At 42.0% G+C, this 16,920-nt stretch overlaps 1 protein-coding gene across 1 annotated transcript in view; it reads left to right on the top strand.

Annotated features, from left to right (window-relative positions):
* LOC116987151 overlaps positions 1 to 16,920 on the top strand; it is a 160,370-nt gene that overhangs the window by 139,268 nt on the left and 4,182 nt on the right. The window contains exons 32-36 of the mRNA XM_033043028.1: positions 2,132 to 2,200; positions 4,328 to 4,390; positions 6,069 to 6,122; positions 11,720 to 11,782; positions 14,984 to 15,046. Of these exons, the coding sequence (XP_032898919.1) occupies positions 2,132 to 2,200; positions 4,328 to 4,390; positions 6,069 to 6,122; positions 11,720 to 11,782; positions 14,984 to 15,046 (312 nt within the window). The remainder of the gene's footprint in view (positions 1 to 2,131; positions 2,201 to 4,327; positions 4,391 to 6,068; positions 6,123 to 11,719; positions 11,783 to 14,983; positions 15,047 to 16,920) is intronic.

Here is a 16,920-nt window from a genome sequence, read left to right as displayed (position 1 = left end):
GAATAGGTCCTTCAGCCAATCAAGTCTCCACTGATCATCATGCACCCATTTGCATCAATCCTACTTGATTCTCACCATCAATTCCACTCCAACCATTCCTGTGAGATTCTACCATTCACCTACACAATGGGGACAATTTATGGTGGCCAATTGATCTGCCAACATTCACGTCTTACACTGTAGGAGGAAACCAAAGCCCCTGGAGACAGACGCAAGTGTGCCTCTTCCCAGGATCCTCGAATTCCTGACCAACAGACCACAATCAGTGAGGATAGGAGACAAATTATCCTCTACGATAATCCGCAACACTAGTGCCCTGCAATGATGCTTTCTCAGCATACACCACCGTTGTGGGCTGGGTATCAAATAATGAGACGAAGTACAGGAAGGAGATTGAGAACCTCATGACCTGGTGTCAGGACAACAACTTTCCCTCAATGTCAGCAAGACAAAGGACACTGATCGACTTCAGGAAGCAAAGCGGTACACATACCCCGGTTGACGGCGCCAAAGTAGAGATGGTTAAAAGCTTTAAATTCCTAGGAGTAAATATCACCAGCAACTTGCCCTGGACTAGCCATATCAAAACAATGGCCCAGAGAGCACACCAACGCCTCTACTTCCTAAGAAGACTGAGGAAGTTTGGCATGTCCCCAAAAAGTCTCACCAACTTCTACACATACGCCATACAGAGCATTTCATCGGATGCATCACAGCAGGATTTGGGAACAGCTCCATCCAAGACCGCAAGGAATTGCAGAGAATTGTGGAAGTGTGAAAACGCATATCTTCAGATTCAGGGACAGTTTCTTTGGTTATCAGGCACCTGAACCATCCTATCAACAACTTGAGAATGATCCTGTCTCTCATCTACCTCATTGGAGCCCCTCGGACTATCTTTATTTAGATTGTAATGGACTTTATTTTGGCAGTCACGGTGGCGGAGCGATAGAGTTGCTGCCTTACAGCAAAATGCAGCGCCAGAGACCCGGGTTCGATCCCGACTATGGGTGCTATCTGTGTGGAGTTTGTACGTTCTCCCCATGATCTGCGTGGGTTTTCTCCGAGATCTTCGGTTTCCTCCCACACTCCAAAGACGTACAGGTTTGTAGGTTAATTGGCTTGATTAATTGGCTTGATAAAAATATATTTTTTAATTGTCCAATGTTGAGTGATGCTCTACCTAGAGCTTGTCAGCGTACTACAACCAGATCCAGATCCAGACCTAACCTTTGTTCTCTTTGTCATCTATCTGTACACTGTGGACAGCTCAATTGTAATATGTATAGTCTGGGGGGGGGGGGGGGGGGGGGGCTCCCGTGAGAGTCTCTGCGCCAAATTTGTCCTGGTGACTGGCATGGACCAGGCTGCAGCTCAGTGCATCCTGGAGGACACCAGTGGCTGCTGGAAGTAGGTACCAAACACTGGGTAGAAGCAGTGGAAGATAGTGGCCCTCAAATGGGGATGGTTGGAGAAAGCATCCTGCTTGCCTGCTAGATTTTCACTTACTGTAACTGCAGGAAAAATGTTCCCGATGTTGGGGGAGTCCATATCCCTCCAAACCTGTCCTATCCATGTATCAGTCTAACTGTTTCTTAAATGTTGGGATAGTCCTTGCCTCAACTACCTCCTCTAGTAGCTTGTTCCCTACACCCACCACCCTTTGTGTGGAAAAAGTTACCTCTTAAAAATGCTTCAAACAAAAAACATTGAAATCATATCTTCTAAATGCACTTAAACATGATTTTAATACATCAAATTTCAAAAAGTCCCCACCATGGGAGGGGGAACGCCCCCCTCCCACATCCTCCCCCCACTCAGTTACTCCACTCCCTTACTGGGTACCCCCAAGGCCAGTGATTAGTGATCGTTCAGCCCCCCCACTTCCAAAAACGCTCCGCGGCCACTGCGTGTGACTATTAGAACTACACAGAATATTCCAAGTGTGGACTCGCCAATGTTTTGTCCTATCAGACTAGCAGATTTCAAGATCCATTGAGATCAGAATGGAGGATTTGGAACTTTCTTTTCATACTAATAAGAATAAATTGAAGGAAAATAAATATTTAAGCAAGGATAGGATTTTCTAGTTTCTTTGGGGTTCCTTAGTAGTGTTTTTTGTATTTTTCAGATGAAAATCTCCAAACACGCAGAAAATTGCACTGCAGTATTGGTACGCAAACAGTTCGACGTTGTTCAAGTGAGATTTATTTTTCTTTACAAGTCAAGTTATCTATCAGGCATATTAAGCCATATGGAGCATATAATCCAGACACTAAAAATGTTTTTGTTGGGATTGTTAAGCATCGAAAGATTAACTGGGGAAAAATAATTAGATTGTTTATCGTCTATTTGAAATAAAAGCTTCAGGAATTGTTGATAAAATGTTTTTTTTATATGAAGCTGTATATATTATCTTCATTCACCCATTTCTGGCTTGGATGTACAAATTAGCAGGTGAATATTTCATGATGATCCAGAAATTGATTGGGAAGGCACTGAGATGTTCAGGCATAGCATTAGAAGTCCTGTTGAAAGAACGTTATGTATTCGAAAGAGAAAATAATCTTCTTTGCCCTCCTTTTCCTCCCTTCAGCAGTAGCTGGTAGGTGGCTGGAAGGCCTGATGTTCTCTTTCCTTCCTTCCTGCAGACCAAGGATTATCATGAGCAGGAGACTCAATAATCAACTGCTCCATTTCTAGTACTTCTCATAAGAAAGAGCAGAATATACTTACTCTTTTTTACTTGTACTGCTCAGATAATTTATATTTGGGCCCCCTATCTGAGGAAGGATGTGCTGGTGTTGGAGAGCGTCCAGACGAGGTTTAGGAGAATTATCCCAGGAATGATTGGGTTAACATATGATGGAGCGTTTCATGGCACTGGGCCTGTACTTGCTGGAGTTTAGAAGGATAAGGGGGGGCCTCATTGTTACTTACCAAATTGTGTAAGGCCTGGATAGCGTGGATGTGGAGAGGATGTTTCCACAAGCGTGAAAGTCTAGGACCTGAGGGCATAGCCTCAGAACAAAAGGAAGTACCGTTCGAAAGGCTATGACGAATTTATTTTGTCAGAGGGTGGTGAATCTGTGGAATTCATTGCCACAAAGGCTGTGTAGGACATGCCATTGGGTATTCATTGTGCATGCCATGTCATTGGCATGTCATTTATAAGGGGCAGATTGACAGATTCTAGATTAATAAGGGTGTCAGGGATTATGGGGAGAAGGCAGGAGAATAGGGTTGGGAGGGAAAGATAGATCAGTCATGATTGAGTTGCGCAGAAGACTTGATTGGCCGAATGGCCTAAGTCTGCTCCTACAACTTATAAACTTATATACTGATAATGTTAGTATTAATAAAATGTCTCAAAGACAATCAATAAACTTCGAATTCCCCTTTAAACTTACAGCAGCAAGTGAATAGTAGAAGGCGACAGATGAGGGCCAGAAGAATTCTATCCTTAAGAAAGACACAAAATGCTATAGTAACTTAGCGGATCGAGCAGCATCACTGGAGAACATAGATAGGTGACGTTTTGGGTTGGGACCTTTCGTCAGACACTACTCAAAATGTCACCTATCCACGTTCTCCAGTGATGTTGTCTGACCCGCTGTTACTCCAGCATTTTGTGTCTTACTTTGGTAAGTGCCAGTATTTGCAGTTCCTTGTTATTACATATGGAATTCTATCCTTGTTCCATTTGAGATAGGTGAAGCAAGAGCAGAACTGCGAGGCACAGAGGAGACACAGGTAAGGCTTGCCTTCACAATATCAAAGGGGAAACTACATTTACTGAAGAGGACATCTCTGAATCTGTGAAAAGCCTTATCCTAGGATCAGACGTAGCAGAGACGGAGAAATTAAGAGTAAAGTATGGAGTGTGATCAAAGTAACTGTGGCAGTCAGTGATTTTGCAGTAGACATCAGTCGATTATCTGTCCTCTGTGATGGAGACAGAGAAGGAGGAGAGATGTGTCAAAGATAGTCCATGTGAATTTGAGGCAGGGTGGAAGTGAGTGGTAATGTTGATGAAATCAGTGAGTTCTGCATGCGTGCTGGAGGCGCCCTTGTCGGATGCATTCATCAGTGTAGCAGAGAAAAAGGAGTGGAATGGTGGTGGGGCATGTTTGGTACAAGGAGTGTTTAAAGTAACCAACCAAAAAGTCATAGGTGTGCCCATGCGAGTGCCCATGCTTACACCCTTGACATGGAGAAATCCTGAGGAGTCAAAAGAATTGCTATGGGTAATAACAAATTAGGCCAAGTGGAGGATAGTGTGTAAGTTGAGTGGGACTGATTGGATCTCCGTTCCTTTTATGCTCAGAGAAAGAAAAACGTAAAGAAGAAGCCATTTTGCCAATTGAACACAGAGCAAAGAGAGCTTCAGGTAGATGTTTATTAATGTTCATTAAAAGTTATAGTTATACAACACAGAACAGGTCTTTCGGCCCAATTTGCCCATGCCAAGCAAGTTGCAAAATCTATGCCAGCCCACCTACATTTAGTCCATCTATATATTACTAAAACTCTCATCTTATTTGTTTGTGAGCCTGTATGCGTGCGTGTGTGTGAGTGAGATCCTGAAATTACGCCAAAATGGTGCATGATAACGCTACAATTTTGGACCACCTTACTCACCATTGTCCTGTGGTGTGGTGTATCAAAGTTTTGTTCAAATTGATGTTATATTTTACAAGTTAATCACATTTGAAACTTTACAAAATCTACTTTGAGAAAAATCACTTGAACTAGCAGTGGCAGTTACAGCCAAGATATCACAATGGGATCTCATTTACATAAACTGCCCATCAGCAGTGCTCCACACGACAATGACATCACAATGGGATCTCATTTATATATTTTTTAAAAGGGGAGAGGGGTTATGGAGGGAGGGAGGGAGCGACTGCGGGTTGGGAGTGACTGAGGGTAGGGGAAAGGAGAGGGAAGGAGAGGTGAGGGAGTAAGGGGAGGAGGAGAGGGGAGAGAAGAGGGAGGGTGAAGAGGAGGGGGAGGGAGTGTTGGGGAATGAGGGGAAATGAGCCGCGTCTGCGCAGTTGGGGGCTATGGCTGAGTGGTGGAATATTGCGTTGGGGGAACGGGTGAGTGGTGGAAACTGGTTGCGTTGGGAGAACGGGTGAGTGGTAGAATTTTGCTTTGGGGGAATGGGGCCCAACAGGTTAGGGGTAGGGAGGGGAGAGGGTTATGGAGGGAGGGAGTGACTGAGGGTAAGGAGTGACTGAGGATAGAGGGAGAGGTGAGGGAGGGACGGGAGGAGGAGAGTTGAGAGAAGAGAGAGGGCGAAGGGAAGGGGGAGGGAGTGTTGGGGGATGAGGGGAAAAGAGCTCCGCCTGCACAGTTTGGGGCTATGGGTGAGTGGTGGAATATTGCGTTGGGGGAACAGGTTGCGTTAGGGGAACGGGTGAGTGGTGGAATATTGCATTCTTGCATGAGGCAGGGTGGGAGGAGATGTGATCAAGGTGACTGCGGGTAGACAAAAATGCTGGAGAAACTCAGCGGGTGAGTCAGCATCTATGGAGCGAAGGAATAAACCTTTCTTCAGCATTTTTGTCTACCTTTGTTTTTTTTCAGCATCTGCAGTTCCTTCTTAAACAAAGGTAACTGCGGGAGTCAGTGGGTTTGCAGTAGACATCAGTCAATAGTCTGTCCCCTGTGATGGAGATAAAGAGATAGAGAAGGGGGAGAGAGCTGTCAGAGAAAATCCAAGTGAATTTGAAACAAGGAAGAAGTGAATGGTAAAGTTGATGATATCACGAGTTCTGCATGGGAGCAGGAGGTACCCTTGTTGGATGCAATCGGTGATGTAGCAGAGAAAGAGTCGGGGGATGGTGCTGAGATATGTTTGGAACAAGGAGGGTACAACAAAACAAACAAAAAGACAGGCATAGCTGTGCCCATGTTAGTGCCCATGGCTCTATCTTTGACTTGAAGAATAGTAAGAAGAGTCAAAAGAAAAGTTGTTGTGGGTGAGGACCAGTTCAGCCAGGTGGAGGTGAGTCTGTTAGTAGAAGGGGACTGATTGGATCTCTTTTGCCTTTATGTTTCAGAGAGTGAAGACAGAGAAAAGAGAGATAGTTTAATTTCTAAGTCAACTGCATCAGGTAAACATTTATTATTGTTTATTGAATGTTATAGAGTCATACAACACATAAACAGGCCCTTTGGCCCAAATTACCCTTGGCTTATCTAGTCCCACCTACCCACGTTTGGCCCATATCATTCTTCACCTTTTCTATCCATGTACCTGTCTTTTAAATGTTGTTATCGTATCTGCCTCAACCACCACCACTGGCAGCTCGTTTTGTATATCCACCAACCTCTGTGTGAAAAATATGCCTCCAGATTCCTATTAATATCGTCTGCATATTCACCTTACCTATTCCGGCTCATGACCTTATACACCTTGGTAAGATCATCATTCAGCTTCCTGTGCTCCAATGAACAAAGTACTGGCGTACCCAACTTTTCCTATTAGCTCAGGCCATCAAGTCTTGGCAACATCCTCGTAAACCATCTCTACATTCTTTCCTGCTTAATGACATCCTTCCTATAGCCTGCTGACTGAAGCCATTGGCAGAAATCCCGGGGGGGGGCAGGGAGGACGTGTCCCTTCCATGTTTTCAGAAGTGGGGGAATGTCCCCCCCCCCCCCACATAACAAGCTTTATAAGGTATGTCGGTTTTAATAAGTAGTCGTTCGTTTCGAGTCCAGTCGTTCGATTCAAGTCGTTCGTTCATCACTTAATTCATCTAACTGACAAAAACGATGTGTTAACTGTCTATGTCACTGTTAACTGCAACATCGATATCCATTCCTTCGTCCTTAATAATTATAATTGTGTCACATCATTTTCGTGAGTCAGAGGAAAGAAGTGTTCAACGCCTCGAATCCTTGTACCCGCATCTGAGTTTTAATGACATCTCCCGTTAATTTTATTCAAAGGAACGCAAAATACTTGAGGCAAGGTCAGTTCACGAAAACGATGTGTTAACTGTCATTGTTAACTGCTACATCAATATCCATTCATTAATCCTTATAATATAAATGTGTGAACTGACTTGCTTCAAGTATGACGTGTTCCTTTGAATAAAATTAACGGGAGATGCATTTAAAACTGTCAGATGCGGGCACAATTATCATTTGAACTTTGGAGGTAGATTTATGTAGAGAAGGAATAGGCGACGTTTCGGGTCGAGACCCTTCTTCAGACCCTTTGTAAACATCGAAATGTCTGACGGTTCAATGCAGAGATGTTTGAAGAGATGGCATCCAGACAATACTTCATCTCAAAAGGAGAGACAAAGAACACTACATTCATTTTTCGTGCGGGTACCACTTTCCAAAATGTATATTTTAAGTGCTGATCAACTACCTATCTTTTCTCATTTCGCTTTTTAATATTTTGTATGAATATTATTGCATGGAAGAAACTGCAGAAAATCTACCATATCAGTGATATCATGAAAGAATGTTACTTAATCATATACTTAACCCGGGACTTGCACTTATTCAGGTTAGATTCAGTAAGATTCAGTCTCATTTTCATCAATTTCACCTCATTCTAAATTAAATTAAATTTCTTTATTTATATAGCACATTTTTAGTCAACTTGCATTGACCCCAAAGTGCTTCACATAATTACATCCACACACACAGGCAAAGGTGGGTGAAGTGTCTTGCCCAAGGACACACACAGGCAAAGGTGGGTGAAGTGTCTTGCCCAAGGACACAACGACAGTTATGCACTCCAAGCGGGATTCGAACCAGCTACCTTCCGGTTGCCAGCCGAACACTTAGCCCATTGTGCCATCTGTTCGTTCTAGATCTAGCTAGCTAATCACGAGATCCGACATCATATTGTTATAGCATGATTTTCCAGTATCAATTGCAGCATCTAATGTTTATCTCAACTTGATGAAATACTGTTTAAGAAGGAACTGCAGAAGCTGGAAAATTGAAGGTAGACAAAACTGCTGGAGAAACTCAGTGGGGACAAAACTGCTGGAGAAACTCAGCGGGGACAAAACTGCTGGAGAAACTCAGCGGGGACAAAACTACTAGAGAATCTACAGTGTCCCCACTGAGTTTGTCCAGCAGTTTTGTCCCCGCTGAGAAAATACTGGAGAAACTCAGCGGGGACACAAGAAACAGAAGATAGACACACATAGCTGGAGTCACTGAGCAGGACAGGCAGCATCTCTGGAGAGAAGGAATGGGTGACGTTTCGGGTCTTCAGACCGCTATCTTCTGCAGTTTGGACGAATAATTTACTTTCAATACTGCCTGCAGCGTGGATTCAATATTGCTCCACTTTCTAACTTAACGTGTAGGTATGACTGATCGGAACAGTTGTTGATACACGTTGTGGAAATCAAACGCGTGTTTTAAAGCGAGTTTTAAAGCTTGCTCTGTTTTTAGAGCACGGTCTTATTTCTAAGTTGTTGCTCGCTGTATAGACCACGGCAGCCACGGCTGGATTTTTTCCCGGGGATTTAGTTCGCTCTGCCTGTTATCGCTGGAGGCCCGGGCTAGTCTCGAAGTCTCTTCCTTTTACTTGGTAGATGTTTTTGGGAGCAAAGCAGCGTGCTCCGGTGGGGGGGGGAGACGGGACATGATGTTAATCATGAAGGGTACACTCGGATGCATTTTTTAGTGATCACTTTCCGAACAAACATGGTCTGAAACATAAACTCCACCGATACGCGGGGCAGACGAGTTACAACATTCAATGCACCTCCCGGGGTACAGGCGAGTGTGTAAGAATCGTCCTACTGACATTAATGGTGAGAATAGTAGACACAAAATGCTGGAGTCTCAGCAGGTCAGGCAGCATCTGTGAAGGAAAGGTCCTGACCAGACACATCGCCCACTCCTCTCCAGAGATGCTGCCTGGCCTGCTGAGTTACTCCAATGTTTTGTGTCTGTCTTCGGTGTAAACCAGAATCTGCAGTTCCTTCCCACACAATGAATGATGTAAACTGTTATATTTTCATCAACTCAAACTGCAATGGTTTTGTTTTCCGGGCTGGCTATTTTCCTGATGCTGTTTAACATTAACAGCCTAACCCGCTATTGCAATGTTTGTGAGAACCTATGTCCCACGCCCCAATCGTTTGATAATTAGCTAAACATACAATGCTGTTCAATTTCTTGTTTAGTTTTAAATTTGGAGTGGAACATTGTAGAAAAGAACGAGTACGTTCATTCATAGACACAAAAAGCTGGAGTAACTCAACAGGTCAAACAGCATCTACGAAGAAAAAGAAAAGGCAATGTTTTCGGTCGAGACCATTCTTCAGACCCAAAATGTAACCTATTCCCTTCTCCAGAAATGCTGCCTGACCCGCTGAGTTCCTCCAGCAGTTTATGGTTTGCTCAAAGTGCCAGAATCTGCAGTTCCTGGCATCTCCTGTTTTGATAACTTGCTCAGTAACATCGAGCTAATATCAATTATGGTTTACCATTAAGACACATAGTGATTGTGCTATAACATCAGGATAAGCGCTCAAGCAAGTAAACCAAGCCCAATGCCAAAGTAGTATCTAAACTGCTATAGGATAATCATTGACGTCATCTTCAGTGATGAGCTGTCCACATGTTGGCAAACGCACAAGCTAAATGTTTCACCAATAAACCGTATCCCAGTGCCACATGAGAATCTAAAATGTCTTTGGCAAATAGAGAGAGGGAATCTCCACCTGTAGATTGAATTAAATTGAATTTCCTTTATTGTTATTCAAACAAGTTTGAACAAAATTTCATGCATGACAGTAACAAAGGCAACAAAACACACAATTACAGAGACCAAATGCTTTCTGCAGATAATAAAGCAATTTTATTGACTAATTGACACCCTCTATTTTTACATCTGGCAAATTGGGAAAAAATGTTTAATACATCCAAGAATACAAAGTTTTAGGTTGCATATAATGCAGATCATTTATATATTGCTTGGTTTTAATAGCTCTGTTTCCATACTACAGCTACCACAGATTTTAAAAACACTGGGCATCAAGCAGCTTGAAAGTGTCCTGTCCTATATTATGTTGTCCAGCATGATGTCCAGTGTATTTTAAATCTGTGGTAATGGCCCCGTAGTAGAAGCATCCTCGTCGCGGGGCTGGAAACTGGAAGAATCCCGAGCTAATTACTGTTCACAGGGTGCACGACTGAAGCTTCCGATGCCTCGCGTGTGAGTGTGCGCCTGCGTGCGTGGCCGCCAAGAAATTGTGTCCCTCCTGTCCCCCGGTCCCCTCCATATTTTTATAGCGATTTCCGTCACTGACTAAAACTGAACATTATACTCTAAGTGCGGCCACACCGATGTCTTGAACACCAATAACATGACATCCCAACTTCTATACTCAATCCCCTGGTAATGAAGGTCAATGCAGCAAAGGCCTTCTTGACCAGTCTATCTACCTGTGGTGCTATTTTCAGGGAACTATGTACATGCACTCCTTGATCCCTTTGCTCTGCAATACTCTCCAGCGACCTGCTGTTAACTGTGAAGGTTCTGCCCTGTATGTTGAGATATATGTTGAGATATACAATTATACAATTGATCACCTCACTCACCTCATATAAGAAGCATACTGAAAGATTTTCCATTTCTTTTAATAGATATTATTTAGTGGTGATTTAATTTTAAGACACTAATTTCTTTCATTTTTACTCTTTCAGTCACCATTAGCCCTTTAAAGATTGTGATATTCAGTTGTGAATTGTCAGATTTGCCTGTGTAACTCCACATTGTTCCATGACAAGATCTCTCAGTTGCCAGTAGTCAGCTTTATGAGAAGTATACACTGAATAAACAGCATTATTCCAGCTACTGAATATTGTGCTGCTTCTTGAATGGAAATTGATAATGGGAAATGGTTAGCCAAATCAACCCCCCCCAAGGGTCTGGTATGGTTTGTGATTGACTGTGTTTAGTTGGTTAACAAAGAAAGGCACAAAGTGCTGGAGTAACTCAAAGTGCTGGAGTAACTCAGGCGGCATCTCCGGGGAACATGAATCGGTGATGTTTTCGATGGGGACTATTTTTCAGACTGATTTGTCATGGGAAGAACGTAGGAGGTTAGGAGGTGCAGGACAAAGCCTGGCGAATGGATGGGTGGGTGCGATTGAAGATGGTCGGCAGATCCAAAAGATGGACTTAATTGAATATTGGCTTGGCCGTAGAAGAAGGTAGTGGTGGAAGGTTGTTAATTTGACTGGAGGTCTGTGACAAGTGGTGTTCTGCAGGGATCAGTATATATATATATATATATATATATAAATGATTTAGACGAAAATGTAAGTTGGCAAGAAGAGCATGGTGACCTACCTCAATGACTACTGTCTGGTGGCACTTAGATCCACCTTAGTGAAGTGCTTTGAGAGATTGGTGATGGCACATATCAACTCCTGCCTCAATGATCATTTTCACTTTAAATATTAGTTGGCTTGTATGCATACCTTTAATATAATTAACAGTCCAGCTTGCCTGTCTATAACCTGAAGCATCACTGTGGCTTAGAATTCATATACTGTACATCCCATCATTGAAAGCACAGTAGTGAAGAGAAATTGAGGATGGTGCACTTTATAATGCCAAGGAAGATTGTCCCTCGCGTATCAGGACATTAAAGTTGACATCGAATATCTTGTATTCTTGATGCCTTATATTAATTGCATTGCTTTTAATTTTTAGATGATCAAAATCTCAGTGGGGAATCCACTTTGGAGTCTGAGACGAGAGAACCAAATGTTGAAAGTAAGTTTATTGATATAGACATATCCGTACAACTGATGCATGATAAACATAGAAATATATAAAATTGCTGCAGGAGTAGGCCATTCGGCCCTTTGAGCCAGCACCGCCATTCAATATGATCATGTCTGATCATCCAAAATCAGTACCACGTTCCTGCTTTCTCCCCATATCCCTTGATTCTGTTAGCCCAAAGAGCTATATCACTCTTTGGGCTAACACATCCAGTAAATTGGCCTCCACTGCCTTTTATGGCAGAGAATTCCACATATTCACAACTCTCTGGGTGAAAAGGCTTTTCCTCATCTTAGACCTAAATGCCCTACCCCTTATTCTTACACCGTGGCCCCTGGTTCCGGACTTCCCTAACATCGGAAACATTTTCTGCATCTAGCCTGTCCAATCCCTTCAGAATTGTATATGTTTCTATAAGATCTCCTCTCATCCTTCTAAATTCCAGTGAATATAAGCCCAGTCGATCCATTCTTTCTTCATATGTCAGTCCTGCCATCCCAAGAATTAACCTGGTGTACCTACGCTGCACTCCCTCAATAGCAAGAATGTCCTTCCTCAAATTAGGAGGCCTAAACTGCACACAATACTCCATGTGTGGTCTCACCAGGGCCCTGTACAATTGCAGTAGGTCCTCCTTATTCCTATACTCAAATCCTCTCACAGTGAAGGCCAACATGCCATTTGCTTTCTAAGATTCTCCACTGAGAAGAGAAACATGAAGCAAGCATTTTTACAGTGATCAGGCACTTCTGTGGAAAGAAAAATAGATTTTTGCTTTTTTTACACTGCCTCCTGATCTGTGTCCTGCCATTTCTATATTTATTTCAGATTGTCAGTATATTCAGATATTTTATTTTCATATATGCAGTAACCAAATGCTTGAAGTGTCTTGATTTTTCATTCTTATGAATGGATTTTATATGTATCTATACATGTTTGTATTTAATCTTGATTGAATTGAAAGATACAGCATGGAAAAGGGTCCTTCAGCCTACCGATCATCCATTCACAAAAGTTTTATATTATCCCACTTCTGCATCCGGTAGGAGCAATTTTACAGAAGCGGATTAATCTTCAAACCCACACTCTGGGATGTGGGAGGAAATCCGGAGGAAACCCACGTGGTCACAGAGAGAAAGTGCAAACAAAACACCTGAGGTCAGAACCTGGATATCTGGCACTGTGAAGCAGCAGTTTTACCAGCTGCGCCACAAATCTGGTGTATTTGATGATTTTGGCTGCCCTTTTGAGGCAGCGCCGCCTGTAGATCCCTTTGATGATGGGGAAATCAATATCTATGATGGACTGGACAATATCTATTAATTTCTGCAGCTTTCTTTGTTCCTGGTCATTCAAGTTACCAAACCAGTCCGTGATGCAACCAGTCAGTATGCTCTCTAGCACATAGGTGTAAAGGTTACTGCATATTCTGCAGACCCAGTCTTGTAGCTATGTTTTTCAGATTTTGGATAACTCGATAAATTATGAAATAGAAATCCCCACCCAGAGTGTATTCTGGGATACTCTCAATCCTTTTTCCAAGTGCAGTTCAATAATTCATCAGCTGCTGGAGGATGGTAATTCCGTAACCAAGAGGTTTCCTTACTCACCAGCTGCTATGTAATTGGAGCGTGGCATTTCTACGCTGTCACTCAAATCCTTAGCAATAAAGCCCAAATACTGTTTGCCTTTTGAATTGCTTGCTGAAACATATTAACTAACAGTGATTCTTACTCAAGTATTCCTTGTTGCTTCTGATAACCAGCACTGTGATTTCTGTCATCATTTAAAAATATTCTAAACGTAGAACAGAACAGCATGAAACCTTCGGGGGGAAAACCAATATAGTTTGAATGCTTTCCTCATAGTCCATAACCTCAGCAATCTTGGTGTCATCTGCAAACTTACCGACCAACCCCCCTACATTTACATCCAAGTAATTTCTATAAATAGCAAACAGTAGATGTCCCACCACAGATTTCTGCGAACTCCACTGGTCACAAACCTTCAGCCTCAATATTTTCCTTTCCTCCACATCCCTTTGTCTTCTTTCAGTAAGTCAGACCTGAATCCATATGACCAAATTACTGTTTATTCTGTGCATTTTAATCTTCTGGATCAGCCTACAATGGGGGACTCCATCTGCCTCTTTTCAAATTATGATCTCATATTTCTCCACATTATATTCAATTGTTCTTTGTCTATTCATCTAGCCTGTCTGTATCCTCCTGAAGCCTATCCACCACCTTCCTCAAAGCCCACGCTGCCAACAAGCTTTGTTTCTTCAACAAATCTAAATAGATTACTCTTGATGCCCTCATTCAAATAATTGATTGTGAGAAGTTAGTGTCCCAGTGACAATCAGTCACAGCATACATTCCAAAACAATCTTGCTATTGGATTGGTTGAGTCCGTCTCTTTTGGTGTTGAGGAAGCAATGGGAACTTATTTCAAAAGCTTGCCATTATATTGGTTGAGTCAGATGATTTCAGTTTCAGAGCAACAATTGGAGATTTCAAAGCTTGCCATTGGAGTGGTAGAGTCAGTCTATTTCAGTATCGGAGCAGCAGCGGGAGATCTCAAAAGGCAGCTATTGAATTGGTTGAATGAATAAAATTGGCAAATTGAGCAACCAATAAAAAGATGATCACCTTTTCAGTCTATGTAAACGCCATAAAGAAGGTCTTAAAGGAAGAAAAAGCTGAGAATCAAAAAGATAATGCGGAATGAAAAAAGTAGTTGAAAGAAAATTGAGAATAGTTGGGAAAGTTCTTCAAAGTTGTGGTTCAATACTTTGGTGCCATAACTTCACCGCTTCACCTTCACAAAGGAGTCTAGAGAATTACGGCATGTGGTCGACCGGAGCAGTGAAAATTTTACAAGGTCAACTCTTTTGGTGTTTGTAGTTATGGAATTAAACCTTTTACAATCATAATTCATACCAAATTACGCATATATATAACATTAGTTAGATGTCAATCCACTACTGTACCAGGCAGATTTTTGGGTTTTTTCAGCAAGTCTTTGTTTACCAGGGAAACATTTTCCATTGTTTATTCAAAAGAAGACATCAGCACAGGAGGCTCTTTTCATGAAATGTCATTTCACTCTATTCTTTTTCTCATCTGTTTATTGGCACTGAATTTTCTTGGGATATCATCAATAACAATTAATTTATTTGCATTTCAGAAGAGGTAACTGCAGGAGACACTGATGTAGAAACAATAGAAATAATTTACGCCTCGACTGCAGGTAAAAGTAATTGATTTAGGAGAATTGTCCTACTTTTGGTAATTCAGTGAATGCTTATTCAGCAATTACAGCAGGTATTAACAATGATTATATTTAATTATCAGACAATTATATGTGTATTATACAGTTAAAGGAGAACACAGTGAAACACCAGGTAGTCCTGTTGTTGCCCAGCTCATGGAATCCATAGGCACCTTGTGAGTTGTCTGCGGAGAATTTCAAGTTTTCTCCGTAACAGCATCCTCTGGGTGCTCTGATATTCTCCCACATAATAGAGGTATTGGTTAGATTAATTAGCTACTGTAAATTGTCCATAATGTAGGAGGACGACAGGAGACTCTGGATGGAATTGATTGACAGATGGGATAAAATATGTTACAGAGAGATACATGGTGAAATGGGACTGGTGGATATGCTCTCAGAGCCTTAATGTCAAAAGTGTGATAAGGAAATGTGGGGTATTTAATATTTGAAAACCTGTATTTATGGAACACCTTTTACATCCTAAGAAAATGCCAAAGCACTTCACTACTAATGTCTTTTTTAAAGAGTAACTATATGTAGATAAACAGATTAACCAATTCATCCACACTCCTGTAAACATCAAAAAGGTTGTTGATGTCAATCAAATTCAGTGGTTTAAATTGTGAAGTAAATGTAGGCTGGAACAAGGAGAAAGTATACGGGTCTTTTTAAACTATGCAAAGGAATATTTTGTTTGGTTTGAACAGGCAAAAGATTTCTGATGCTATATGTTAGTGCTGAATTGAAAACCTAAAGTATGTGCTCAGATCTCTGGAACAGGATTTAAACATTGTGTTCACATTGAAACACCTATGTCATGTGTTCTGCTGAAAATGAAGATGTCAAAGATTCACTGGTACAGAGGATATGGGAGAGAACTCAAGAAAGATATTAGGAGGGCAAAAGAGGACCAAGAAATGGCCTTTGCAAATAGGTTTAAGGAGAATCCTAAAACCTTTCATGTATATTGGAAGCAAGAGTGTAGTTTTTTTTAAAAAGAGGTCCCCGCCGGGACCAACAAGGAAATCTATGCATGGAGCCAAGGAATATGAGCATGGTCCAAAATGAATATTTCTCATTGGTATTAACTAGGGTGAAGGATGTGCAGGCAGCAGAATTAAAGGAGAGGTAGGGTCGTATTCTGGAGAAGGTAGAGAACAGGAAAGCGGATGTGGTCGAAATATTAGGGTGGATAAATCTCCAAGATTTATCTAAAGGTACAAAGGGAATCAAAGCAGGAGATTGGTGGGGCTCTGATAGAGAATTATTAACAATGGATAAAATACCAGAAGTCTGAGCAGAGCTAATGCTCTGCCCTTATTCAAAAATGGCAGTAGGGATAAGCCTGTAGGGATAAGCCTGTAAATAACAGGCTTACTTCACTGGTAGGAATGTTAGATGCATACAGCATGCAAACAGCTCCAACTCATCCAAGATGCCCCATCTCAGATTGTCCCAGTTGACAACGTCGAGCTCATATCGCTGTAAACATTTCCTATCCATGTACCATTCCAAATGTATTTTTAAATGTTGTTATTGTACCTGCTTCAACTACTTCTTGCAGCTCATTCCAGATACCTAGTACCCTCTCTGTGAAAAAGTTGCCCCTTGGATTTCTATTAAATCTTCCACCTCGTGCCTTAAACCTGTGCCCCTTAGTTCTTGAAAAAGACGGTGCATTCAACCCATCTATTCCCCTCATGATTTTATATACCTCTGAGTTCACCCCTCAGCCTCCTAGCCTGCCCAATCTCTCCCCATAGCTCAGGCCTTCAAATCCTCGTGACATTCTTGTAAATCGTCTCTGCACTTTTTCCAGCTTGATAGCATCTTTCCTAAGGCTGGGTGAC

This window comes from Amblyraja radiata, chromosome 25 (assembly GCF_010909765.2).
Source record: "Amblyraja radiata isolate CabotCenter1 chromosome 25, sAmbRad1.1.pri, whole genome shotgun sequence".
NCBI classification, from domain to species: domain Eukaryota; kingdom Metazoa; phylum Chordata; class Chondrichthyes; order Rajiformes; family Rajidae; genus Amblyraja; species Amblyraja radiata.
The sequence above is the reverse complement of the archived record's forward strand: the minus strand, read 5'-3'. Positions and strand labels throughout refer to the sequence as shown.